The following is a 25,799-nucleotide window of genomic DNA, read 5'->3' on the forward strand; positions in this document are numbered from 1 at the left end:
AGTTTAGCGCCGGGAAGTGCAGAATAAACTCTCTGATATCGGCAACAATACATGGAAGTAACAACAATATTTACACTTGGAAAAGTCAAGTACAGATTCAAGGATGATACTAATTAGGATAGCAGAGCTATAGTTCGCTCAACTTAAGTTGTTTGGGGAGGTAGAGCTACACGCTCTAAACTGCTCTCCACGACTGGCAATACCTGTGCGATATCGTTTGGATCCCTCATCATAGCCGGAACATCTTTGCGTGAGCCTCCGATCATCTACCCACATGTTCAGTATGCTATTTTGATGTTACTTTGAGAAGGGTAAAACTTACCTCTTTGACTTTATCGTATAAATCCTCCTTTGCAAGATACTCTCGCATTACCTCGCCTGTGTCAAAATCAACGAAGACACGGGTATCCCGCAGCCGGAAAAGAACATTATCTAACCGCATAAACATTCTAGTAAGTAAAAGTAGGCATGTTGGCATGACTCGAATTTTGCATGATAACATAGTGATTCCGTTGTCTGCTAGCTCATCCTCATAGAGCATAATCTCGTCGTAGAACAGAATCGGGTCTGGCTGTTTCAGTCTCTCTATTGGAAGAGGAGTTGATGTTTGTTCAAATTCATAACCGTTAGGTTTAACTGTTCCCTTATAATCTGTGGTATATGACCAGTCAAAGGGCTTAACCACCTCCTTTATACCCTCATGCGCTGATTCTCTATTCCAATTGTTAAAATCCAATAACATGGATATAAATGATTGCTTCCACGTCTCACACACCTGCTTTTCTGCCACTCGCCTGAGTATGATACTTTGAGCATAGAGGCCCCTGTTTTATCCACGCGGTCCAGTGCATCAAAGGCATTGAAAGTGATACCCCACCCTGACGGTACATGCTCGATTGACACCAGATTATCTCCAAATATCATCTCAGGCGGCGCAATACCCAACTTCTTTGTCATCTCATCAATTGGGCCAGCTCTAAGAATTGGCAATTTCCTGGTGGTTATTTTGAAGCCTTTTCTCGTTATCGAGCTTGGTGGTGTGATTTCTGGCGAGGGGAAACTCGACTGAGTTTCATTCGAAGATGCCATGATGACCGTCCTAATATTTAAGTATGCGCGTAAGGTTTATTGGACACTTTGACTATAATAGCAGTAGAGCAGAAGAAACCCAAGGATTACTCGTTGTCTCTGTTGTTCAAGCTGTTTCTTTCTTGCCGTTTCCCGTTTGGAAAACCATATCACGTGAAAATGAAAAGCTGAGTAAGTCGGCAGGTAAACGGGCCGGTGGTTGCTGCGGCAACGCGGACGATGGCGGCTTGTTGTAAATAGAAAACCAGCGACAACCTGAGGAGTTCCTCATTCTTTAACAGAAGAAACAACACTTTGCTCTCTTTTACTCTACACTTCTCCTTCATCTTTTGGATTTTACGCTGCGTTTACAACGTCTTCCAGTTAATCGGCCTATCTACACAACTCCACTACCTGCCAAAGATGTCTACACGAACCTTGGAGTCTCGTTTTGAACGGCTAGACGTCAACGATGAAAACGAGCCGCCAGCCAGCCATCACATCAAAGCAAAGGTATAGATATATTTATATCAAGTGTCATCATGTGGTAGTACAGCACTAATAGTTCATAGGGAGTGCCATCCAAATGCGCTCCGGCACCAACTCCCCATGGGAATCCTACTTCAAACAGGCCGAACCTCCTAAAGCTTGCGCTGCAAAACAACAATGAATCTAAATCACACAGGAGCCCTCTCGAGGAGGAATCCTCAAATACATTGCGCATGAACGACTCCGCAGGAAACCCCAAGAAGTTCCATCTAGGCATGTTCGAGATTGGCAAACCACTAGGCAAAGGAAAGTTCGGGCGAGTGTATCTTGCCCGCGAGAGATCAACTGGCTTCGTATGCGCATTGAAAGTGCTGCACAAGAGCGAGCTTGTCCACGGACATGTTGAGAAACAGCTGAGACGTGAGATCGAAATTCAAAGCAACCTCCGACACCCCAACATCCTCAGATTATATGGCCATTTCCACGACAGTAAACGGGTGTTCCTTATTCTTGAGTTCGCCGGTAAGGGTGAGCTATACAAACACCTTCGAAAAGAAAACCGCTTCCCTGAATGGAAAGCAGCCCAATATATTGCCCAAATGGCTGCTGCCCTGAAGTATCTGCACAAGAAGCATGTCATGCACCGTGACATCAAGCCAGAAAATATCCTTGTTGGCATCCATGGGGAGATCAAGATCAGTGATTTCGGCTGGAGTGTACATGCCCCAAACAACCGAAGACAGACAATGTGTGGCACTCTCGACTACCTCCCTCCAGAGATGCTGAAGCCAGGCAATGGTGATAAGTGGTATGACGAGAAAGTCGACCTGTGGAGTTTGGGCGTCCTTATTTACGAATTCCTCGTTGGCGAAGCTCCCTTTGAAGACTCTCCAGTGATGACCCATAGGAGAATTGTCCGGGGAGAGATGACCATCCCATCATTCGTAAGCCCGGAAGCCAGAGATCTCATCAAAAAGGTAAGTTCCCTATTATTACCCATCCGCCCAATCTCGATATGGTATCACTGACGCTGGTGGTATTAGCTTCTTGTCCTTGACCCTGCCAGCCGAATCCCACTGGATGAAGTTCAACGGCACCCGTGGATCTTGAAGTACTGTGTCAAAGGCGAGAGAGTGGCCCAAAGGGAGGCTGCGAGCAAGAGCAAATCGAAATAGATGAGAGCAGAGTTAAGAAGGGGGTATTTTCAAAGTCTATCTATTGTTACAGCGTCATTGTTTATTTGAGCGTTCCCGTTTTCTTGGGCGTTGGTGCTTCTTTTCTTTGCTTTCCCATAGTATTTGGTGTTATCGGTATATTTCGTCAAATGGTCGTGTATCTTTGAAGCAGCTTTCCCATACTTCATCTACTACTCTCAAAGCTTGTTCCTTGCTCTTGCATGCCGGTCTCGCCTGCACAGACATCACAGCTCTTCGTCTCACACAATCTTGGTGGTGGTTGGCCAATTTAAACTCGAATCTTCCAAAGAATTCGTTGGCCCATCTACATTCCCCGCTCAAGGAACTGGCTCGTATCTAGCAAGGTGTTAGCCAACCATTGACAGAGTCTCTTTTTCGAACAAAAGTAGCATACCTCTGCACAAGCTGCATGCTTCAAGTTATCCGTCCAGTTGAGCTTAAACCGCAAGTGGTCGTAGGCATGCACCATCTCGTGAGCTAGGGTATCCTCAAGCTGGCTCCGACTGTTCATTGCATTCGCACATATCTGAATTCCGTACTCCGGATCAAACCCTCCACCTTGCCGAGCCGTGCATCTCCGGCAATATATATTCTTCGACGATATGTCTCCTCCAAGCTGTCTGATGTTATCTTGAAGGAACCGTATAACCGGGCCTATAAATCGGGGAGAACCGTATCAGCACTTGATCGAATAGGAAAAGCAAGATGAGAGGATAAATGGATTCATACTATAATTCAGCAGATAATCTCTCTGCGACTCGCACCGCCTGCAGTCTGACTCTTCGTTTCGAAGGTCTCTCGCGAGTCTGAACTGTTCAACGCCCTCGGGGGTCATCTTGCCCGTAATACCGGCGTAGATATTGCGGAAGTGAGTAAGAATATCGTCCCCGGGCTTGAACCCGGTAGATCTTTGCTTCTTATCTGAGGCATCGTTCCCCGTCGACTGTGAATCTGCCATTGTCCTCTTTTCTACTTCTTCTGCTTCTTCTGTTTCCTCCGCGTCGCTTCTGTCTTTGCGTCTTTGCGTCTTTGCGTCCTTCGAAGCTCCAGAACTTTGAACCATTACATAAGCATTTCGGATTAATTATATTCCTTGATTCGCCTCTGATTGGCTAACATCGGGCTTTTTGGTTTCGGAGTTTTCTTGCGCCGGCATTTCATTTTTCTTTTTCTGATTGGTGGGTTATTCCTTTGGTTTTTGTCAAGGCTGAATCAACGATAAGGGCGAATCCCAAACGCTCTCCTCATCCCTGGCCTGATTATACCTAGCAGATAGTACGAGAGTACCAGCAGGCTAGTGAGCGGGCGAGAGGAAGAAAAGTGTTTTAAACATCCATAAATATCTTTTTGCTGTAAGAAAAGTCTTTGTAAAGTTTAATCCGGCTATTTTCGGCTGGTTTCTTTGGTCCCAGTGAAGAGGCAAAAGATCTATCTGTCTTACTCCTCCGAAGGTACCAACAATATTTTCTTTGCGCATAGCTATCTTCAAGTTCAAACAACAACTCTGCTGGAGGATAACGAATTTTTGACTGATTATACACTCTCGATTTATCCAGGCTACGACTGTCTACAGCCATGGCGCAGTCTCCGAAAAGAACCCCTCCTTCGGTGATGGACACCGTCACCGAACAAATCGGCAACACCCCTCTTGTTCGGCTCAACAAGCTCCCCAAGAGCCTGGGTATAGAGGCAACTGTTTATGCGAAGCTGGAATTTTTCAATGCTGGCGGCAGTGTCAAGGACCGCATTGCCCTGCGCATGATTGAAGAGGCCGAGCGCTCAGGGCGGATAAAGCCAGGCGACACATTGATTGAACCGACCAGCGGTAACACGTATGTACCGTACCCTATCCTGCAGAGGATTATGCAGGATGCGCAAGTGCAGAACCTTGCCTTGTCCTGCTTTTGAGTTGGGAATTAACGGCCGGTGAATTTTAGGGGAATCGGATTGGCCCTTGTTGCAGCTGTCAAAGGTTTGGCTTCAATCCTTGCTCTTACGACATGAACAACCCTGGCTGATGATATGTTTCCCTTTTAGGATATAAGGCGATCATCACATTGCCCGAGAAGATGTCCGCAGAGAAGGTTGCGGTGCTTCGTGCCCTAAACGCAACCATCATACGTACCCCTAACGAAGCGGCGTTTGACTCCCCCGAATCACATATCGGAGTGGCCAAACGTTTGGAGAAGGAGTTGCCTAATGCGCATATTCTGGACCAGTACGGAAACGAGAACAACCCTCTAGCGCATGAATTTGGAACCGCAGAAGAGATCTGGACTCAAACGGAAGGTAAGGTCAGCGTAGTAATTGCTGGCGCTGGTACCGGTGGTACGATCACTGGTATTGCCCGTGGCCTGAAGAAGCACAACTCTTCCATCAAGGTTATTGCAACAGATCCTCACGGATCCATCCTTGCTGTCCCCGAACCACTGAACAAGGAGCACCTCAACGAGCCCTATAAGGTCGAGGGTATTGGATATGACTTTATTCCTGATGTCCTTGACCGGGAGATCGTTAACAAGTGGTACAAGACCGGAGATAGAGAGTCGTTCAAGTACGCTCGACAGCTCATTGCTGAAGAAGGCTTGCTTGTTGGTGGCAGCAGTGGGAGTGCTATCGACGGTCTAGCCCAAGCTGCAAGGGATGGTCAGATTGGCAAGGACGATATTGTGGTCGTTGTCCTGCCTGATAGCATCCGAAGCTACTTGACCAAGGTATGTATAGTCTTAATAACATTCTACAAAGAAACCTGTGCACTGACCTCTTTTCCCATAGTTTGCTGATGATGACTGGCTTGCGGCCAACAACCTACTCCCTGCAACTGTTCAAGTACCACAATCACCACAACTACCTCCACAGGGATCAACTGACCAGTTCAATGGCGCCAAAGTTAAAGCCCTTCGTCTCAAGCCTGTCACCACGGTGTCTGCCAACTCGCCTTGTTCTACCGCCATCGAGACCATGAGGGACAAGGGCTTCGACCAGCTCCCAGTCCTTGCAGCTCAAGGCCGAAGACTGGTTGGCCTTATAACTCTCGGGAACACCCTCAGCTGGATCTCCCGTGGCAGAGCTACCGGCAACAGCCCAGTCTCAGATGTCATGTTTGACTTCTCCAAGATCTCTGAGATCATCACTGACCCACGAAACCTCGACAAAGTTCCAAAAGCCTCTGATGACCACGCTGGCAAGCGCAAGGGGTTCGTTGAAATCACCATGGATACTCCCCTGAGCGTCCTCAACCGTTTCTTCGAATGGAACAGTGCTGCCGTTGTGACCGAAAAGGATGAATCTGGCCACATGAAACCACTCGCTGTTGCAACCAAAGTCGACCTCCTGACTTGGCTCCTACAGCAGAACAAGTTGAGCTAGGTCTCACTAGCTTTCTTGTCTGCTGGTTTCCTTTCCCACGTTCCCATTCCACACAATCTAAAGGTGGTGTGATTTTAGATCAACGTTGTCATGACATGTTTTTTCATTCCCGTTTCATAGTTCTTCAACAGGCATACCTTACAGGTTAGATGTTTCAACGACTGCTGCATTGTTTCTGATGGGGGGTTGTGTTTTTAGATCTCTCCCTCTTTTTTTTCAACATTTAAACCGTATACATGGATGGGATAATACCATAGTAATACATCGAGGCTTTTTTGTTGACGAGTTGTTTTATTAATTGCAAGCTCTAAATGAGAGCCTCCAGAAAAGGGAGAGTGGCCCAAGTCGTAATAAAACTGGCGACAGGACGCACGTGTTATTGGTGGAAGTAATGCCTTATGGACATATTGCCAATTACTGTGGCGGTTGTGTACCGGCAGGATAGTTTGGGAGGCAGTGTTTCTGAGCAAGGACGAAAGTTCCTCAAATTGGCTTTGTTAAAGATGACTGCTTCACTGAAGTTGATGCTTTAAAAGTTTTCATAATCGTTCATAGACATTGGCCCATCCACTGTTCCCAGGACCGAAGACCAGACGTAGCGTCGTCTCTATAATCTGTTGTGACGCTTCCTCCCAGGAAATCAACTTTGATGCCAGATTCGTCTTCTAGAAGCTGGAAAGTAAAAGGTTGATTGCCAAAAGAATCGGTCTCATCATCGTTTTCCGCGTCAGGATTGGTCAAACCCTTCCTTCTCGTCTCTCGAACTGCTTCAATTTCTGCTTCTAGCTTCTCCTTCACCATGGCCGGTGGGATTGCAGCAAATAGGTCTTGTTTGTTTGCTGCTACTAAAACGGGGGTGGTACGTGATCTAGCAGATGTTGAGAAACGGTGGAGTATGATAAGAACATCGTATAGGTATCTTGCAATATCGGCTAGCTGTCCTGCGTCCAGCAAAGTACCAGCGTCGATCATGAAGATCACGCCACGAACTTTGGCCTTGGATTGTTTCTGCTTTGCAGGATCTAGCAATTGGGCGATAACTTCGAGATCACGAAGTTTGCCATGTCCGGGAGTGTCTCTTAGAGAGAACGTCACGCACTGTTTATTTGCCTGTGCCAATGTTGGATCATTGACAGAACGGTATTTGTCTGAGCCCTTCCTTACAGCCGGATGAAGTGAGACCGCAACCGTAGAAGGGATTTGGGAAGTATGTGTTGGTCGATGCTCGAGGTTTAAGGAGGTGCCTTTTTCCAGCTACAAACTAGTTAGTGAAACGGCCCAGTAGCGACAAAAGAATGATACTATAGCTGACTTTAGCACAGAGAGCTGTCTTGCCTGACCCGCTGGAGCCCAGTAAGATGAACAGGTCGGACTTGGTGGTGGGAGCTGTACGGTAAAGGAAGACGTGTAAAATCAAAGGTAGCAAGAAGGCCACGAGGCAAGTGACCACAATAGCAACTGGATTGGCTGAGAGCAGGTAGGTCGCGATCTCACTCGCAGAATTCCATTGCATCGTGGCGTCTCTATACCTTGCTGTCTTGCAATGGTCTTTTTTTAATCCACGGCTTGTGCTCCTTTTATAGAGTAGAGTAGTTAGGTTCCCTTAGCTAGCTGGTGCCACCAAAGGCTGTTGACAGTTTTCTACCCGGACCACACCACCCACTGCTGGGTATCGCTAAGGAGTGTATCAGCAAGGATCTACCACGAGCAAGTAAGAGACCAGAGATGCGTCAGCAGCCGTCACAGAGGCAGCAAGGATCCCAGCTCTTTTTATCTCGGTCGAAGGCAAAACACTCTTGAACTTTGGCCTTTTTATCTTTTTCCTTTTCCTACCAAATCACAAACAAACCGCGGAAGTTCATTTCACGTGACTGCTATGCTTATGTTATATTTATATAATACAGCCATGACTAAGTATTGTCTTACTCAGCTCTTACTCAGCCGTTCTTATCCTCTCTTATCCAGGATGTTTTTGTCTTTCCAACCGTTCGAAGGAAGCAAGAATAATTAACGACCTAAGAAACATCGTCACAACGGCCGAAACTTCTCGTATCCTCGTCGACTATAAATACTTAGCGCTCTTCCCTCCCCGCTTGGGGCGTCAGGATGATGTACTTTCTGCCTCTTCTCGCCCTTGCTGCGTGGTTCAGCATTGTCTCTGCTGTCGACTTCATAGCACCACATGCACAGGCAGTGCTCGATGTTACCTCTAGCATCGATATCGAGTGGTCGTTCCCGGAGAACGCTACCTCATACCTGCTAGGGACTGATTATAGTATATGGCTGTGTGCAGGAGGCAACGAAGAAAAGACTCATGTAAGAAGGGAAAAAGGGAATTGTTGGGGGCGCTGTTAATTGATCGCTAATGGTGTGGTGCAGGAACGCGTGGCACACCTATTTAAGGGGACCATCTTCAGCAACCCCGTTCAGACCTCTGTTGAGGTTGACCCTACTGTGGGAGGAGAGTATCCCAATGGCTAGTAAGTGTCCAGTAGTTGGGATATTTTTATTATTGATATGATGCTAATTGGTTTCTTTCCAGCTTTCTGGAGGCTGTCCTAACTGGAATGCAAGGGTACTCATACCGCTTCACCCTCACTGGTATGACGGGATCCTTCTCGCCAATAGTTGAGAAGGGGCTCCAATTACTCCCTAAGCCGGATGGATCAGAAACACTTCGAATCCAGGAACGTCAAGTTCCAGCTCCGGGTGCAGCAGTACCCCCAGCACCAGGCGCAGCCGACCCTCCAGTACCGGGTGCAGCCGATCCCCCAGCTCCAGGCGCTCCAGTACCACCAGTGCCGGGAGCAGGCAATCCCCCGGTACCACCAGGGGGCAAACCACCTGCCGGAGCACCACCTGCTGGAGCACCCCCAGCAGGAGTACCCCCGCCTGCTGCTGCACCTCCGCCCGCTGTACCGCCTCCAGCAGTTCCGCCACCGGCAGCAGAGCCAACGGTTATCCAAAGTGTACCCTACTCGGAACAGACTGGGACCATGAGATTTGCTCCCATGCCAATGCATCCACCAAAGAAAATTTCTCTCAAATCACCCAAACCTCAGTTTCCTACCAGTCCATACAAAATCGCTACTACCTTCCTCCCACCGCCTACTGTTAGGACTACCATTTCTGCTTCTGTTGTCCAGACCGCCGAGGCCCATGAAAACACTGTAAGCTACACTCCCTGAATATCCTACACTCACGAGACACTCGTTAACTTCTTCCTCGTAGCATGCTCCAGCAGATATGGACGAGGACATGGCCAGGTTCCTCAAGCGATGGCAAGATTGAACTGCCACCTTGGTAATATAATATAAGCTCAATAATAGCAATACCCCAGATCTGTACACCCTAATTATGAAAGTATAGGTTATTGGCGTTTCGAGGTAGACATGGGAGGGCCCCTGAAACAGAACATTCCCTTACTGAACTCCATCTGGCCTCTCACAGAGTCTGAGATGAATAAGCGCCGATATTGTAGGTATCCTAGCTGGCTTTGGATGCCTGCGACCCTCAAAACGCCTCTATGTTCCTACTCGAGCAACCAGAGCTACCAACATTGTTAATGTTATAATGATGTTGTTGAGAGTACATCTAGAACCTTGCCTCTATGACATTTGTCTTCCCACCTTCTATATACAGAATTGTGCAACAAAAAATTAGCTGGTTCTCTCTCTCCATTACTGAATCCAGCAGTACTTTTCTCTTTTGCCTCCCTCTCCTTCCTCCAAGTGCACGTAAGTTCCAGGTCAAATCCATTCAACCAAGCAAAACGAAAACAAAAAAAACAGGAAGAAACAGAAACAGGAATCAAACAGTACCAATATGGTTTTGCTAGCATGCTCACAACTACAAGACTACTGATTAGCGGAAGCAGCAGGGATATCATCAAGGGGATTTTTGTCGTTATTCGTTTCAGGCGCCGGCGAAGACAGACTCGTTGGAGTCATGCATCGACTCGGCATTTCAAAGAAAGCCAGGTTCTCTCTCGACACAGCATACTCGCTGCCAGAGTACCCTAGCACGGAGTGGATCTGGGTACTCCTTAGGCCCTTGATACGAGAAAGCTCAGCATATCCGTAATTGATAAGGCCTCTACCCACCTCCTTGGCTTCCCTAGGGGTGCTGCAGGTCATGGGATAGTCATCGTTTAGCTCGGTATGCGATGGACGCGGTGCAACCATCACCTTTACAGCTTCCATGTACCCAAATTTGCCCTCGACTGCGATCACGCCGGATGGGAGGAGATAGCCTGTGTCTCGAATGGTGTTGTACGCCTCTTCATCGATATAGACACTTCCGTGAGGCTTAAGACCGTGGAGAAGCCAGAAGGACCTAGACTGCACGGGCGAGTCTGATGGGAGGAAACAAGTGTGCAGTGGTGGATCGGGCTTTGTTTCTTCTATTCCCAACGCACTGTCTGACGAATTTGCATCACTGGATGAATGATGCTCGATGATCTCTTCGATGGTGCCGGGACGGGAGCTACGGGTGATGACAGTTGTAACACCGGCACTTGTGGCTAGTCTTGCCGCCACAATCTTTGAACCCATGCCGCCGGTACCTAGAGATGATCCAGCAGAGGACACGTCGGCCTCAAGACTTGAGATGTCCTGGACGATGTCAATAACCTGAGCATCGGGATTGGTCCGGGGGTTGGCGGTGTAGAGCCCATCTACATCGGTCATAAGGAAAAGATAGTCTGCTTCGATCATCGCTGCTGTGATAGCAGAAAGCGTATCGTTGTCGCCAAATTTGATTTCCTATTGGATTGAAATCCCTAGTCAGCAACTGATATCTCACCACTTATGGTGTTGTGATAACGAATAATTGGGTGGCTGGTTCCCAACTTACCGATACAGTCAGCGTATCGTTCTCATTGACGATTGGGATAACACCCATGCTAAGAAGCTGAGCAAGCGTATTTTGGGCGTTCACATATTGAGTCCGCTATATAATACCTGTTAGCCAACTGTCCCACTTTATTTTCTTGGTGTGCTCGATCTTACATCAACAATGTCGTTTCTTGTGATAAGGATCTGGGCAATGGGCTGGCGCAGGTGGCTGAACAAGCTGTCCCAGGTACTCATGAGCTGGCATTGGCCGACTGCTGCCAAAGCCTAGAAGAGTTGTGTCAATTGAAAGGCCATCCTGGCATTTGAATGTGGAGCATACCTGAATTGAAGGGAGATGCTTTGGTCTCTCAGCAACGTCCATTCGCCGCATACCAACACCTACTGCGCCGGACGATACTATGATAACATCGTGGCCATCTTTTCGCAGCTTCACTGCGGCCTCAACGATGAGTGTCAGGTTTGACAAGATCGGCTCATGGGACTTTTCATCCACAATGGAGCTCGTCCCTATTGTCGACACAGTTAGTCATAAGGCTATGCTAGAACACATACTCAGATAAGAGAGAGCTCGACATCGACCTACCCAGCTTTATCACCACCTTCAACGACTTTGAACCCGCCATCTTGTATTGTCTGGTCTACTTCGGTATGATCTGGGTGTCCATGAGTATGACGAAATGCGGGATAAATCTGTCTCTAATCAGAGACCAGAGCCAAAGGGGAGAGAAAAAGGAGAAGAGAATAAAGCGTCCAGCTGTGCCTGTCGAGACTCCTTCGATGCTGTCCTTTGATATACCAAGCCTCTCTTCTGAGCTATCCAGGCAAAGGAGAAGAAGAAGAAGAAGCTGAAGCATTATATATATAAATATCTCTTCGCCGAGTTTCCCTTTTGGGCGGAGGATGTTCTGCCGCCACTTATGTAAGCGGGGCAAAGTCATGTGGGTCCCGAAGTTCCCTTTTTTGCTTTTTCTTTGTTTTTCTGCGTATATTTTTATTCTATTTTTTGCATGTGGAAAGAAAATCAACGACATCAAACTTCCTGTTGACTTCAGTTGACTCGGGTCACTCGAATTAACACCGTCATGCATACGTTCCGGGGGCCGCGGATAAGGAAGACAGAAGAGACAAGCGTTTCACCGCATTTGCCATACTAAGTTTTGCCGCCACACGCTGATATCGCTGATATCGTCACCCCTTCGGAGTACATCACTGGAAGAACAAAAATCCCGCTGCTGAGGCTAATAGGCTTCGAAGCCGTCCAAACCATCGACCCCGTGGAGTTGCTGAGCTGAGCGGACCTTCCCCGAGCGAGATGACGGGCGGAGACCAAGGGGAGCAAAGCAGATTGCTCTGTGCCTGCAAGTGGAGTCCCGTTCTGCGAAAACACGGTACGTCTGGGAGGATATACTCGAAGGATCGTGTTTTGCTCTTTGACCGCTTGAGATGGGCAGATACGGGAGCAAAGTGAGGGGGGAAAGGGGTGCAGAGTGATGCTGTATCCAGTTTATAAGGTGCGGTATTGGTGTATATGTTGCTAGAGCTGAAGGTAGGAGAGGACTGTGTATGGATAATATATATCAAACCGTTGTATATCGATGTAGATTTTCATCAGTATTTGCCGCGGCTGGTCCCGCTGACGGGATGAGGGATATACTTATGCGACAAGTCCTATACGCAGGCTAGGGTCAGGGATGAGATTAAAGTCCTCATTGGCTGGTAGCCTGCTGTTTGACTATCACTGAAGATCCCCAGGGGTATGACAACATCCAAGTAACAACACCTGTACTAGGAAGTATACCTAGGAGTACAATAAAAAATCTTCATTAGAGAGAGCAGAACAGTAAAGATAAAAAAACAGGATTACTTTAACAGGTAAAAGTACCATCTATAAAATATCACGGGCTATTATATCCGTAGTATACATTGTTATTAAAACAAAACCATCCATCATAACTCAGAATATCGTGCTGCTATGCAGAGTGCAGTGCGGGTGCTTTCAGGCGCTTTCCAGATTGACATCACTGGTAAGATAAATAGGTATAACACAAAAGAAAGAGAGCGACAAAGGAAAAAGTAAAAAAAAGGAGAAGAATAATAGAGGAAGTATATGAGTCCCTTGACAAAGGAGATGGATGGGATGGTCAACAAACCAAATATCTGAAAAAAGTAGAGAACTCCTGGCCCTGCCTCCCCCAAATTAAAACGCCTTCGCCGTGTTTGTCCCCGTTGATATAACCCCTGGCTTGCTCATCGCACAGCTGGTGCGAAGAAATTGTAGCAAAAAGAAAAGAAGAAAAGAAAACCGCTGAAGTATTATTTAGCTTTACTTCAGTGCGAGACGGAAATATTGGCATCAATCGCATTTAGACGTCCATCATTTCAGCGTCTTCGTTGAGTACCTCGTCAGCTGGTCCCCAGTTCCCTTCGTAAATTGTGGCGCCTGCTCGGCGTCTCTGCTCAGCCCATTGCACACCGAAGGACTGAAGGATCTCATCGGCCACAGGACGGTCTGGAGGATTGGGGGAGATCATCCATCCAACCAGTTTATCGAGAGCTTGATCATTATCTGCATCAACCATAAAGGCTGGAGGCTCTGCAAGTTCTCCACTGCGGGCGCTGGAGGCACCCTTCCGCTGAGCCAGCTGGAAGTAGTTGGAAGAAACATCCTGTGAGGAGCAGTCTCTGTCGAAATCGTCAAATGAGGACAGGTTTCCAAATGAAGACTCAACCAGTGGATTGCCTGAAGCATCACGGAGGATATTGCTGCTTTCTCCGCTCCAGGTCAGGCTTGGAACATCACTCATGTCCCCGTTGCGGAGCTTCTGCCACGAGACTTCCAATATCTGGGAAGCTCAACGTTCCTGCGATCTCAAACATATCAAATCCGAGAGCGAAGATGTCTGCGGTTTGTCGTATTGCCATCAGTACTTCTGGCCCAATGTACTCTCTGTCCCTTCACCTCAATTCCAGCCGCAGCAGGCCAACGTGTAGCAAGCCCAAAGTCTGCGATCTTCAAGACGCCTTCGAAGGTGATGAGAATATTTGCTGGCTTCAAATCCAGGTGAATAAAACCTGTGTCGTGAATATGTTTTAGGCCCTAAAGGGAGTGAGTTTAGTGGATTTCCTGCAGATATAATGATATAGGTGAGCTTACGTGTGCCAACTCTAGGAGGATCTTCCATATCCTAAAGTCGTCTAGCCTAGCTTTTAGGCCAACTTGGGAGAGAAATACGTCAAGGCTGCCTTCTTCACAGAACTCAGTCTGGATATAGAGGTATCCCTTGTCTTCCCAGCTATCAACATAGCTGATTATATGGTCAGAATCACGAAGAGCCTTGAGAGCAACGACTTCATTATTTCGCCTTTCGCGGTCTTTGGATCCAGCGTATGGTTGTTTGGATTTTTTAACAGCCCATAATTTCCGACTGCCTGTGTTGGTAGGTGTCGAGTTAGAAGAGAGAGGTGTCTGAGACTGGAAAAGCTGGCTTGATGGAGGAGAAACGCGCTCGGAAACGGAGTAAACGAGGGAAAATTCTCCCGTGCCAATGAGCTCCACTTTGTCAAAGCGTGAGTTTAGACATGGGTCAATATCAGGGGAATTATAGCCTCCGAGTGGGAAGCTAGTTCGTTTTCCAAGATTTGGAAACGATTCACGAGGAGCGGTGGGAGTTGCAGGTAGAGTTGAAGCGTTCGCCTCTATAAGACTGAAGGTGTGATCATCTGGAGCTGTTATTGAAAGATTACTAGCGTCGGGAGTCAGGGCATGATCCCGCGGAGTTCTAGGAGGCCCGGACTCTGGGGTTTTACAGTAGAACGGGCTCGCTGAAGCAACGATCCATTAGTAAAGATGTAAAATTTAATGTGTTGTCGAAAATCAAATCAAAAAGACCGGAAGGGGAGGGGTCTATCTTACAAAATAAACCGGGTTCACCTCTGCTGGCATCGGAGTTGTGTTGGTTTGCGGCTTGGAATTGGAATGGAGTGGAATTAGAAACGTGTTGAGGGAAGAGGCCTCGCTTGGTGGGTGTGGGAGGAAGGTCTGAGTCTGTGGCACATTGACTGTCAAACGGGGCTGATGGTGATCGTGGGATAGAGCTAATATCTCCGTCAATACTAGCCAGACTTCCACGCCGGGAATATGTTGACACGACACGGGAAGAGGGAGCCTTGACACGGTGAGTGAAGGGGGTCTCGAAGGAGCTGGATGACTTGTGGTAAGGAAGGAATTTTGCACTGTTGGCTTGGTGCAGAGGTTTAGGCCCGAAAAGCACATTTGATGCACGTTTGCAAGGAGTCTCAGGCATGTTGTGGCTCATGGTCGAGCTGTTACGGAAGTCCGAGACATTCTTGTTTTTCTTCGAAATCAGGCCAGTGGACATGAAAGCCGCAGGCAATGGTTTCACAAGCTTGTAGTTTTCTGGGGTGGAAAAGGGAGAAGCAGAGGCATTGGAAGATTCCTGTCGTAGAAGACTGGGGGCTCTGGGTGCTACAGCACCAATTGGCAGAGACTTGGAAAAGTTAAGGATCGGCCTGGCTTCTGGGAAACTTGAGTTTAGAGCTCTGTTAGTGGGAGAATCATCCCCCACGCTTGAACTGGACGAAGATTGTGTAATAGTGCGAGAGAGAGGATGCATAGGAGGGTGGAAAGTAGAAGAGGAAGGAGCTGCAAACAAAGACGCGGATGGGTTCGGAGACGGAGAAGAATCTGGGCCATTGAGGGGGAGAAAGGTTGAGTTGTCGATAGCCATGCGATTCTTGTTCTGTAGTAGAAGCGATCCATCATTCTCTGCACTTGTCTTTCGAACGAAGGGAGACCGCTCCGGGTGTCTTTGCTGAATAGTAGACCTTCTCAACGAGGATGAACGCTTCGGTATGGTAGAGAAATAATGACCGGGTGGTTGAAATCGAGGTTCCTTTGGATTTGTATTGCTTAGGGGAGAGTTGATGGCTGTGTAGCTGGACTCGAAGACGTCGAAGTCGGCACCAAAGCTGACGCCGTGCAAGCTTCTACGCTTGGCTGAAGGGCTCTCAGCACCGGGGGAATCCATAGTCATGTTGACATCTGTCCGCTTCAAAGGGCTAGAGGAGAGCGGTGGAATTCCCACTTCGGCGTTTCTCTCGTCCAGCGGCAGAGGTATCTTCTGTATGTTGCTCTATGGGAGAGGATAGAACGAGAGGGCTTTCCTGGCCGCTTCCGAAGAGCACTGGGCTCGGTGGGGTGGTGGAGACCTTTTCATCCATGGCTTCGATGCTAGGTGGCTCTGGAGAAACAGCAGAGTTCCCGTTATCCCTAGACTCACCTAGGACCCGTTTGGCTGAGCTAGACGAGTTGTTAGGCTTGGAAGAGTGCATGAAACGGCTCCGGCGAATAGGTGGGCGATGGATCTTTGCACTGGGAGGGAACGGAACGGCAACGGGAGACGGAGTGTTTGGATTAGGAACGAAGAGTATCTTGCCGTGGGAGGCCTGCTTCGAAGGTGAGAGATTGGAAGAAGTGAAATTCGGATGCCTGGTTGCCGGCGAGTTAAACGTGGATGGAGAGAGCAGTCTGAAGTCGGTTGTCTTGGATGGACTCCTCGATAGCGAGCGTCGAAGTTGACTCAGGGCCGAGTTCTTGTGTGTAGCATGGAAGCTGCTGGAGGAGAGATGCAGGGTGCCTCCGGCATCACGGTGAGGAGAGAACGAGGCCACCATTGCTCCAGGCTGATAGTTGCTTGCCTGTCTAGCAAGTGAGGTGAAGGCTGGCTCTCACTCACACACTCTTTCACTCTAACAGGATTTCTGGTGGGCTAGTAGTAGATAAGCCCTGTCTTGGGGCCGCACAAGGAGAAACAACAAGGCTCCTTATCGCGCCTTGGAGTGAATCTCCTCTTCCCCCTCCGCGTCGCAGACGGTTATCTTTATTGATAACAGACAGCAGTGAAGAGGCTCAGTCTGTGTTGATAATAAAGGAGAGGTTGTCATTCACAGTTGATTGGCAAGTTAACAACTGACAGGCAGGCAGATAGCGAGAGACAAGCCTATAGTGATGGTGTAACTCCCATCAGCAGCGCCTATGCAGCAACTCCAGCGCGAGAGTCAACGCCGATACTCATGCTCGACAAGGCGGATCTGCTGGCGACTTTATCAAGGCTAAACGAGTGTAAGGCGACCTGACTGATGGATGGACTTGACTCGCTGGCGGCCGATCGCGAGAGACGTGGTGCTGAGTTGGCTGGCGGGAGACCGGGCCGAGTCGTTATCCACGCTGGCAGGAGGAGGGTTTCTAAAGGAGTGACGACGAAAAAAGGGGGGAATCCGAATCGCAGGCCAACGCGATGCCAGATACAGGTTGTTGAATCAACGGCTTCTATGCTGGTGTGGTGGTGGTTGATGACAGTCGTTAGTCGTGTCGTGTCTTGGTGGCGGGTCGAGGGACGCAGCGAAAGTTGGCGATGTTGTTGATTGTGGTTGATTTGATGATGTTGAAGTTCGAAAGATAAAGCGAAAAAGGCTTTTTTTTTTTTTTTTTCGTTCACGCGATTTTTCGCGTTGTTGTTATGATTTCCCAGTTAGGTTTAGCGCTGTAAATCTCGTGATGGATATGGATGAGTCAGCAAGGCTAGTCTTGTTTTGGGAAAATGACAACAAACAAGACAAACAGGACAAACAAACAAACAGTGGCAGATAAGATAAGATGAGATTAGATGAGATGGAAGCTGAAGGCCTCTAGGGCTGTTGACGGCGGCAGCAGAAGAGAAGCGCAAAGAAGAGGACGGTGAGTATCGATAACTACGTGTATATACAATCTATATATATAATATATGGAGTAAGTGTACCCTGTGGAGGGCGCTAACTCTATTTACATGGATAACCGTGGGCGCAACGCCGTACCTGCATTCTTTTTATAGCCCATGCAAGATGGTGGACGGCGGCCAACGCCCTGCATCGACCGGCCCCTCGATGAAGCAGACAGCGTCTCAACTGGCGCTGGATGTCTGCAGGGCAAGAAGCTCGCGCCGGACCCCGTCGAGCACCCCCAAAGCCTTGTCGCTGCTGGGGCCAAACACTCCGACATCCAGCCTGTTGTTTCTAACCGCCGCCTCAATATCCACGGACGGCTGTGGAGATTGCTTCTTGTTAGCCTTCTTCTCTTCAGGGGAATCCTGGGATAACTGGGACTCTGAGGGGCGTACCTTGTAAACATCTCTTGCGTTCCCCAACTCAACTCCACTCTCAACTCCAAGCATCATCTCTTCCAGCCAAAGCTTGCTGTTGCAGCTATTTCCCGCCCTATCCACTTGCTCGCTGCCGTTGCTGTTGCAACTTTCCTTGCTCTGCCACTCGAGGACCTCCTCCTCTGTAACTTGAACTAGTTGCGGGGCATCGCTCGTCACTGTTGATGCGTGTGCCACGACCTCCGGTAACTTGATAAAGTTCACTGTTGTGTCGAGCCTGGTTCCTGTCCACTCAGCTATCCGGGCCAGTGACACGGCGCAGTTCTCGGCAGAACTGATTTCATGCAGGTCACCCTGGATGTTGCGCGCGAGCTCGAATACGGAGCGAGATCCTGGATCCTGGATGCGGAGTGGTACAATGTTCAGAGTTGGCGCCACAAGCTCTGGAAGTCCCACCAGGTCGTGGGAGCGGTTTGCCAGATACACACCAACTGTCAAGTCTGCTCCGCGGACATGGAACTCTCTCACATGTACCTTGGAGTAGACTGCTAGGAACACAGCCTGCACTGATAATCCTTCTGCCTGGCAGACCTTATTCAGCTCGTCGGTATTGTCCAGGAGAGCTGGCTGATACTTTCCTGCCCCGATTTGGACGTCCAGCACGGGCCCGGGAGCGTCTCTAACACCCAGAGCATCATTTCCTAGATAACCTTTCCAGAATGTCTCTTGCTGTGCTGCAGAAGACCTGGTCTCGCAGTGGAATATAAACTCCGCAATGTCCACCGGTGCATTTACTGGAGCAGACACATCCTGGCATAGTGACTCGAGTATGTTGATAAGATGCTGAAGCACCACTGCATCATAGAGGGCGTGGTGGATATGTAGCATTAGCAGAGTCTCACTCTCCGTATGAGAGGCATATAGGTAGACAAGCCCGGAGCCCTGTATGGCCTTGACGTGGCGACGGTTCGATTTAACCCTCAGATCAGGTCTCCAGATTATAGGATTATTGGCTTGCTTCAGCTCAGCCAGTACGTAAGGCGTAGTGGCATCACCAATAGGGAGAATCATTGTCCGAAGTATCGGTAGTTTAGCAGTCAACACTTCCCATGCGTTGTCCAACTGGCTCTGTGTGATGTGGCCAGTAACTCTGTAGAAGAAGTCTGGGAAGAAGAGCTTTCCACCCGAATTCTTCCACATCTCTAGCATGTAGACCTGCCCTGCGGAAGCAGGGAGGAGTTGCTTGACATCTTCACACTTCGTGCCATATTTCTCCAGCTGTATATCTGTGTTATTATCTTTGGGCATCTGCAGGGAGGCGAGTTTCTCCCTTGAAATTGCCGAAGTTGCCCTCTCCTCCTGAGCGGAATTGACTACTTCAGCCATCTTACCAACAGTTTCCGCTCGCAGTATATCCCTAACGGAGATGGTCACAGACTGCCGTCTGAGTAACGACGAGACCTTGATAGCGCTGATACTATCAATACCGAAATGGAAGATTGTAGTGCGCTTGGTGATCTCTTCCTTTGGTACAGCGGCAACTAACGACAGAGTATCCCTAATCTTCTCTTCTAGTGGTGACCACGATTCGCTCTCCACAGTGATGCCATTCGATCTACTAGGCAAGGAAGCGCCATTCCCATTCACACCATTGAGAGGTAACTGTTCTTTGGCCTCAACAAAGTCTGCGGTCAGTTTCCCTGGTGATTGAACAATGTCTTTGAATACCTGCAAAAGCTGCAAGGTAAGCTTGTTGGTATCTTCCTTGCTCAGAACAGTATCTTTGCAGGCAACGCGCCATACTGCAGAGTCACCAGTAGCTTCTAGTTCGACACAGACGGAATACTCCACGCCCGATGAGCTATTGATCGATTGATAGAGAGGCTTATATTGGCTTTCCTGGGAGTCAGGGCTCTTCTGGTAGATGAAAAGGGTATCAAAGAGTTCCTTATTTCCTACCCCCATCATAGACTTTATCTTTCGTAGCGGATAGTGCTGATGGCCCAGCATATTGCCGAGATTTCTCTGTACGTATTCCAACATCTCGGACACAGAACCATGTAGAATTCCACGGACTGCAACGGTGTTCATTGTTGGGAAAGCAACATTTGAAGCTTCTTCTGTGTCTCGCCCAAGCATCACTGTGCCAAATAGAACGTCTAGCTGCCCCAGGTAGCTAGCAAGAACAATAGCCCAACATGTAAGACCGAGAGCCTGGGCTGTAACGCCATAGGCCTTGCAAAAGTTCAATACTTCCGAAAGTGGTATATCAGAGGCGGTCTCGTCACGGTGCACCAGAGCTCCCTGGCTGCCAGCACCAGACTGTGGGGGAAATGTACATGGCTTTGCATCTGCGAGAGCACCTTTCCAGAACTGCATCCCTGCTTCTCCGGATGAGTTGATAATATGTTCAAGGACATGCTGATAGGATGGACGTGCGTTATTCTGGCCTGAGTAGACGCTAGCTACGTCTTGATGCAAAAGACTGAGCGACCAGCCATCGTACATGGCATGTGGCAGAGAAAGTATAAGTAGTAATTTGGCTCTATCTCGAACGAGGCGTAGGTTGAATAGTGGCTTTGACATCCCGAGTGACAATGCCCTTGCTCGCTCCTGTTCAAGAATAGATACGATAGAATTGTCCGAAATATCAACAATATTCCAGTCGATTTTAATGCTTGATTTGTGAATGAGCTGTGCGTAAGAGAATGGCAAGTCTGGGTCAGATATCGTGGCAAAGGATGTTCGCAAGATCGGATGACTATTCGCAACAGTCTCCCATGCCTCCTTCAACACGTTGACATCGACATCTTCCCTAATTTGTAGAACGTCATGGTTGAAATAATTATGGCCATCAGACCGTGCCATTTCACTCATCATACCTTCCTGTAGAGGTGTCGCAGGATATACATGCTCGATATCTCCCAAATCTTTCTCATCTGCTTCTAGGGACCGTCGTAATTGAGTCTCTAAAGATGTCAAGTAAGCCAGATTGGTGTTTGTGGCACTATCATCCACTGTGATCTCGGTTATCATCATTCGAATAGTTCGATTTCGCATGATGTTGCCTACAGACAAATCTATGTGGTCACGCTTCATGCGAGAGGAGAGCTTGATGGCATCTATGCTATCCAACCCAACCTCAAGTATGGAAGCGTCCTCGTTAATTTCTGACACATCGAGGTTTGCTAATTTAGCAATCTCTTGCCTTAGCAATGAAGCCGTTGGGTTCCATTGAAACGAAGCAATGCCATTGGATGGGTTGTCTCCCAGGTCTTCGTTTGCAATTTGCTTCAATGAGGCCTCGCTCCGAGTTGAACTACCTGAGAAGCTAAGTTTTGAGGAGGGCTCTTCCACAAGTATCCGTAAAGACACTTTAAACTGTTCTAGCAAGTCGGAAACACCTCCAGGAGTCAGGATATCTCCTCGAGAGGCGATTGTCACCTGGAAAGATCCATTTCCTTGACTCTGTACATCTAAAGCAAGGGGGTAATCCACCTCCGCAAAGGATGCCACAGGTTCCCATAAAGTTTCCCCTTGTTGGGAGGCGATACTTTCTTCTCTCTGGAAAACGAAGAGTACGTCAAACAGTGGACTCTGAGAATTTCGACCAATCCACTTCATTATTGATCTTAACGGAGTATGCTGGTAAGGAAGGACAGAGACAGAGTAGTCATGGCAGGCTTTAACAAGCTCAGAAAATGTTGAGAAGTTGAACCTGGGAATATTGCAAGGAATGGTATTGAATAAAGGTCCAATTGCGGTATCAGCCTCTCGCGAGTCAAACGATCTCCCAGATACCACAATGCCCATGGCTGGAACATAGTTGAAATATTTCTCGAACGTATGCACCCAGCAAGCATGGAACATTGCTTGTTCTGTAACATTGAGTGATCTTCTCATTTTCTCAATGCTATGGAATCCATCAATTTGAATGGTTGAGGTTCTGGAACCAGCCTCTGAGCGTGGTGCCAGTGGAATCGTTCTTTGGCTGAGGCCCTCGAGATGTTGGACCCAGAATGGTTTAGCAGTGGGCACAACACGAAGTGGTCCAAGAGGTAGTACCTCAGTGAACGGCATAGATTTCGGTACTTGCCGCCCATTGTATACATTTATCACAGCATCAAGGATGATCGGAAGGCTGATACCGTCGTATAAACCGTGGAATATGTTCAGGCACATCCACCTGCGCTTTGGGCTGGTGACAATGCCGATTTCCCAGACTCGGCCCATGAAATTATTGAAACCAAGACTCCACTCTTTGAAGCGGTTATCCGCTGCGCGCTCGAGTTCAGCATCCTTTGACGTTGCACATTCGAACCACGGTAGAGTCGCTTCCTTAAGAACAACAAGGGCATATCCGTCATCTGTCAGAGGGAACTTTGTTCGTAGCAACTGGAATGAAACTTGGGCTTGTTTCCAGGCCTCTTCAAGCATCGGTACATCGACATTGAGTACAAGTTCAAATTTGAACGAAGTCAGGTAAGGATGAGATTCGCTCCTCAGGGACTGATACAGCATGCCATCTTGCAAAGATGTGCAGGGAGTAATGGCTTCGATATTCTGTGGAGCCACTTGTAACTCCTTGGCTAGGTGTGACATGTGCATGTGAGAAAATGCAGCTATCTTTTGCTTTGCATCTTCGTACTGGCGCCTCTCACTTTCACCATTGCTGTCAGAAGATTCAATAGCCTCAGCTAGCATAGAAAGAGTTGGGCCTAAGAAAAAGTTAACACGATGTCCACTGTTTCGTTAATGCGGAATAAACTTACATCTCATCACAACTGATGGGCGGGCTGTTGGAAAGCCGGCTTCTCGTAGAGCTCGAGCAAAATTTATCACCAATATAGAGTCGAGGCCCAATTCGAAGATGTTTGAAGATGGCGAAATCAAGTTTTCTTCAACCTTCGTGAAGTGAGACATAATAGGTATTATTTTCCTAATTGTTTCCGTGAATTCAGCTGGATTTTCTCTCTCAGGACTGGACAATGCCTGCATTTCGCTTAGTAGCATGGATGCGAATATCCCTCGTAGTTGGCCGTTATCAATCTTGTTGTTAGATGACAAGGGAAACTTTGTCAACGGGATAATGTGAGTCGGAATCATGTACCCTGGTAGATGTGACCTACATTCCGAGCGAATGCCTTCCAAAATTATGGCGGTCTCATGGCTGAAATCAACTGCGGGACAAGTAGCTGTGGAAGCAGAGGTAAGGATAGTGGTAAATGACACTATCTGCTCCTTCGTTGCGGTGGGATGTTTAAGTACCATTGTTACCACATCCCCCACACTCTCCTTGGAATTTTTTATCACATGGTTGATCTCGTTAATTTCAAGTCTCTGGCCTCGAAGCTTCACCTGGTCATCAATACGACCAAGGAAGCAGAAACTTCCGTCATGCATCATACGGACCAAATCACCCGTTCGGTAAACTCTTTCCCCATATGTCTCAATATATTGGAACTTCTCTTCTGTCAACTGTGGTCTGTTCAAATAGCCCTTGCCAACAAGCGGGCCAGAGATACAAAGCTCTCCAATACCACCACGGATAACAGGTATACTAGTGCCCTGTTTGAAGACGTAACCACTAACATTATCAAATTGCGGACCGATGTTAGATGGCTTATCCAAAGAGGTGACTCGCGGAAGCATTGTGCAACCAATCGTGACTTCCGTTGGCCCATATCCGTTATAGATGACCTCATACGGCCCCCAATATTCAAGGATCTCTTGCTTCAGTTTCTCACCTCCTGTTATAAAGACGCCACGGCAAAGGGATGGGACATCATCGGGACGAATCAACTGTGCCAGGCTGGGGGTCAAATCAATATGTGTGATAGACAGGTCGCGAAGGGTCCCCGCAAAATCTTCAAACAGAGTATCTCTAGGGCAGGATGTCAAACATATTCCAACACTCCATGTCCAATACTGCTCAAGGACGCTGACATCGAAGTGAAATGAAGCAAATTGGAACCACCGAGAAGATTCGTCCCAGTGGCCGCCGAAGAGCCGTTGAAATGACAGCATGGCTTGAACAGCATTATCATGGGTTATCTCACAACCCTTTGGTGTACCTGTGCTTCCCGAGGTATACAAACAATAGCATGTTGAATTGCCATCAATGGGGGCGTCCAGTGTCAGAGGCGTCGAGTTCACTCCATCGAGTAGGCCGTCTTCATTTACTGCCACCAACCTGATGCCAGCAAGACTTTGCAATTCATCTTGTTGTTCTATCCCGCATAAAAGGACTTCTGATCTCGAGTCGTCTAAAATAAATTGTTTTCGGGCGACTGGAGCACTGGGATCAATCGCTAAAAATGCGCAGCCAACTTTGAGGATTCCAAGTATCGAGAAGTAAGCTTCCGGACATTTTTGAAAGGAAACCCCAACCAAAGTGCCTTGCTTCACTCCAAGTTGGCGGAGAAGGTTGGCATATCGGTTCCCTTGTTCATCCAAATCTCTGTACGTCCAGCTCTTGATAATAAGTTTGCCATTGACTCTCTCTGCAAATTCGAGTGCGACCTTGGATGGGTGTTTATCTGCTCCAACTTCTACAAACTGATGTAAAAGTTGAGTCTGACAATCAATTTTAGAATCCTTTCTTGGTAAAACAGACACAATGGAGCGGTTTGCGGTATCAAGGGAGGAAGAATTTGAATCAGGGTTTTGTAAAATATCCATCAGAAACCAATCAAGTTCGTCGAGGAGCAATGAGGCCTGACCATCAGGTAGGATGTGATTTTGATAAGTAACCGCAAGTCTGAGCTTATCATTACTCGGAATCAGCTCAATGGACACAGGGTACTATATAATTGTTAGCACAACACATATTTCGCCCTCGGTTCATTTCACTCACTTCGGTTTGACTGTCTTCCTCAATTACCTCCCAAAGATAACTTTGCTTTTCTGCGGAGGCTAGTTTTTGGAAAACGAAAAGAGTATCGAAGAGGGGGGAGTCAGATTTGCTCAGACGCTGAATCTTTGCCAGAGACGTAAATTGATATTTCACAGCCATGGCATTTGATTTCATAATCTGTTGAAGCAATTCCCGATTCGTAACTTCAACATTATTCTGAGCTGGTACGGTTGTAAGACAAGGAAAGGCAGTATCTTGAGCTTCTTCGGAAATATCTCGACCAGAAAGGACCAAGCCATATGTCACATTAGACTCTCCAAGGTATGATGAGAGGATTCGAGACCATGCAGCCTGACCAACAGCCTGTAAGGTAACACCGAGCTCACGGCATCTCATTTGTAGCTTCTCCATGGTAAGCGAACAGTCTCGGGAAAGGGAACGAATATCGTCTATTTCAGCATGGATAGGATTCATGTCAGGGAATTTCGTGGCACTAAACGATGGGCCTACCTCTCCCCAATAGCTTTCAGCTTCAGGGGACTGAAACTTTTCGGCCATGAAACCCAGGACGGATGACACCGGAATCATTGGAGGTAAGGCGGATCCATTATAAACCTTTACCACTTCTGAAAGTATAAGGTTCATTGAATGAGCATCGTAGAGAGCATGATGGGCTGAAAGTTGCATGAGTGTGAACTCGCTGCAAGGTTTAATGGTAAGGAACCACGGCGGGCGGTGGAGTTGATTCAATATATTCCGGCCATTCAGATGCCGTTCATATCTCACGTCTGATATGCTCTTAGTCGGG

General features: G+C 48.0%; 8 protein-coding genes across 8 annotated transcripts; 3 read left to right on the forward strand and 5 right to left on the reverse strand.

Moving 5' to 3' along the window:
• Positions 1-143: 143 nt before the first annotated feature.
• Positions 144-1,089, reverse strand: MGYG_00828 (type 2A phosphatase activator TIP41; the record flags this gene model as incomplete). Its single annotated transcript, XM_003176692.1, has 3 exons — positions 144-266; positions 323-713; positions 776-1,089. 3 exons carry the CDS (start codon positions 1,087-1,089, stop codon positions 144-146), a joined length of 828 nt encoding a protein of 275 aa, XP_003176740.1.
• Positions 1,090-1,491: 402 nt separating this feature from the next.
• Positions 1,492-2,732, forward strand: MGYG_00829 (AUR protein kinase; the record flags this gene model as incomplete). Its single annotated transcript, XM_003176693.1, has 3 exons — positions 1,492-1,581; positions 1,641-2,534; positions 2,601-2,732. The coding sequence occupies 3 exons, from the start codon at positions 1,492-1,494 to the stop codon at positions 2,730-2,732; spliced, it is 1,116 nt and encodes a 371-aa protein (XP_003176741.1).
• Positions 2,733-2,861: 129 nt separating this feature from the next.
• On the reverse strand, positions 2,862-3,711 carry MGYG_00830 (metalloprotease ATP23; the record flags this gene model as incomplete). Its single annotated transcript, XM_003176694.1, has 3 exons — positions 2,862-3,089; positions 3,148-3,407; positions 3,483-3,711. The coding sequence occupies 3 exons, from the start codon at positions 3,709-3,711 to the stop codon at positions 2,862-2,864; spliced, it is 717 nt and encodes a 238-aa protein (XP_003176742.1).
• A 617-nt stretch (positions 3,712-4,328) lies between these two features.
• On the forward strand, positions 4,329-6,122 carry MGYG_00831 (cystathionine beta-synthase; the record flags this gene model as incomplete). Its single annotated transcript, XM_003176695.1, has 4 exons — positions 4,329-4,585; positions 4,691-4,725; positions 4,791-5,467; positions 5,529-6,122. The coding sequence occupies 4 exons, from the start codon at positions 4,329-4,331 to the stop codon at positions 6,120-6,122; spliced, it is 1,563 nt and encodes a 520-aa protein (XP_003176743.1).
• A 549-nt stretch (positions 6,123-6,671) lies between these two features.
• MGYG_00832 (hypothetical protein) lies at positions 6,672-7,635 on the reverse strand (the record flags this gene model as incomplete). The annotated part of the gene is made up of 2 exons (XM_003176696.1): positions 6,672-7,376; positions 7,435-7,635. The coding sequence occupies 2 exons, from the start codon at positions 7,633-7,635 to the stop codon at positions 6,672-6,674; spliced, it is 906 nt and encodes a 301-aa protein (XP_003176744.1).
• Positions 7,636-8,228: 593 nt separating this feature from the next.
• On the forward strand, positions 8,229-9,413 carry MGYG_00833 (hypothetical protein; the record flags this gene model as incomplete). The annotated part of the gene is made up of 4 exons (XM_003176697.1): positions 8,229-8,438; positions 8,502-8,602; positions 8,665-9,292; positions 9,354-9,413. The coding sequence occupies 4 exons, from the start codon at positions 8,229-8,231 to the stop codon at positions 9,411-9,413; spliced, it is 999 nt and encodes a 332-aa protein (XP_003176745.1).
• Positions 9,414-9,979: 566 nt separating this feature from the next.
• MGYG_00834 (glutamate 5-kinase) lies at positions 9,980-11,601 on the reverse strand (the record flags this gene model as incomplete). Its single annotated transcript, XM_003176698.1, has 5 exons — positions 9,980-10,885; positions 10,977-11,072; positions 11,132-11,242; positions 11,298-11,485; positions 11,562-11,601. 5 exons carry the CDS (start codon positions 11,599-11,601, stop codon positions 9,980-9,982), a joined length of 1,341 nt encoding a protein of 446 aa, XP_003176746.1.
• A 1,740-nt stretch (positions 11,602-13,341) lies between these two features.
• MGYG_00835 (WEE protein kinase) lies at positions 13,342-16,672 on the reverse strand (the record flags this gene model as incomplete). Its single annotated transcript, XM_003176699.1, has 5 exons — positions 13,342-13,821; positions 13,923-14,075; positions 14,133-14,800; positions 14,910-16,040; positions 16,084-16,672. 5 exons carry the CDS (start codon positions 16,670-16,672, stop codon positions 13,342-13,344), a joined length of 3,021 nt encoding a protein of 1,006 aa, XP_003176747.1.
• Between the last annotated feature and the right edge of the window lie 9,127 nt (positions 16,673-25,799).

This window comes from Nannizzia gypsea, genomic scaffold, assembly GCF_000150975.2.
Source record: "Nannizzia gypsea CBS 118893 supercont1.1 genomic scaffold, whole genome shotgun sequence".
NCBI lineage: Eukaryota > Fungi > Ascomycota > Eurotiomycetes > Onygenales > Arthrodermataceae > Nannizzia > Nannizzia gypsea.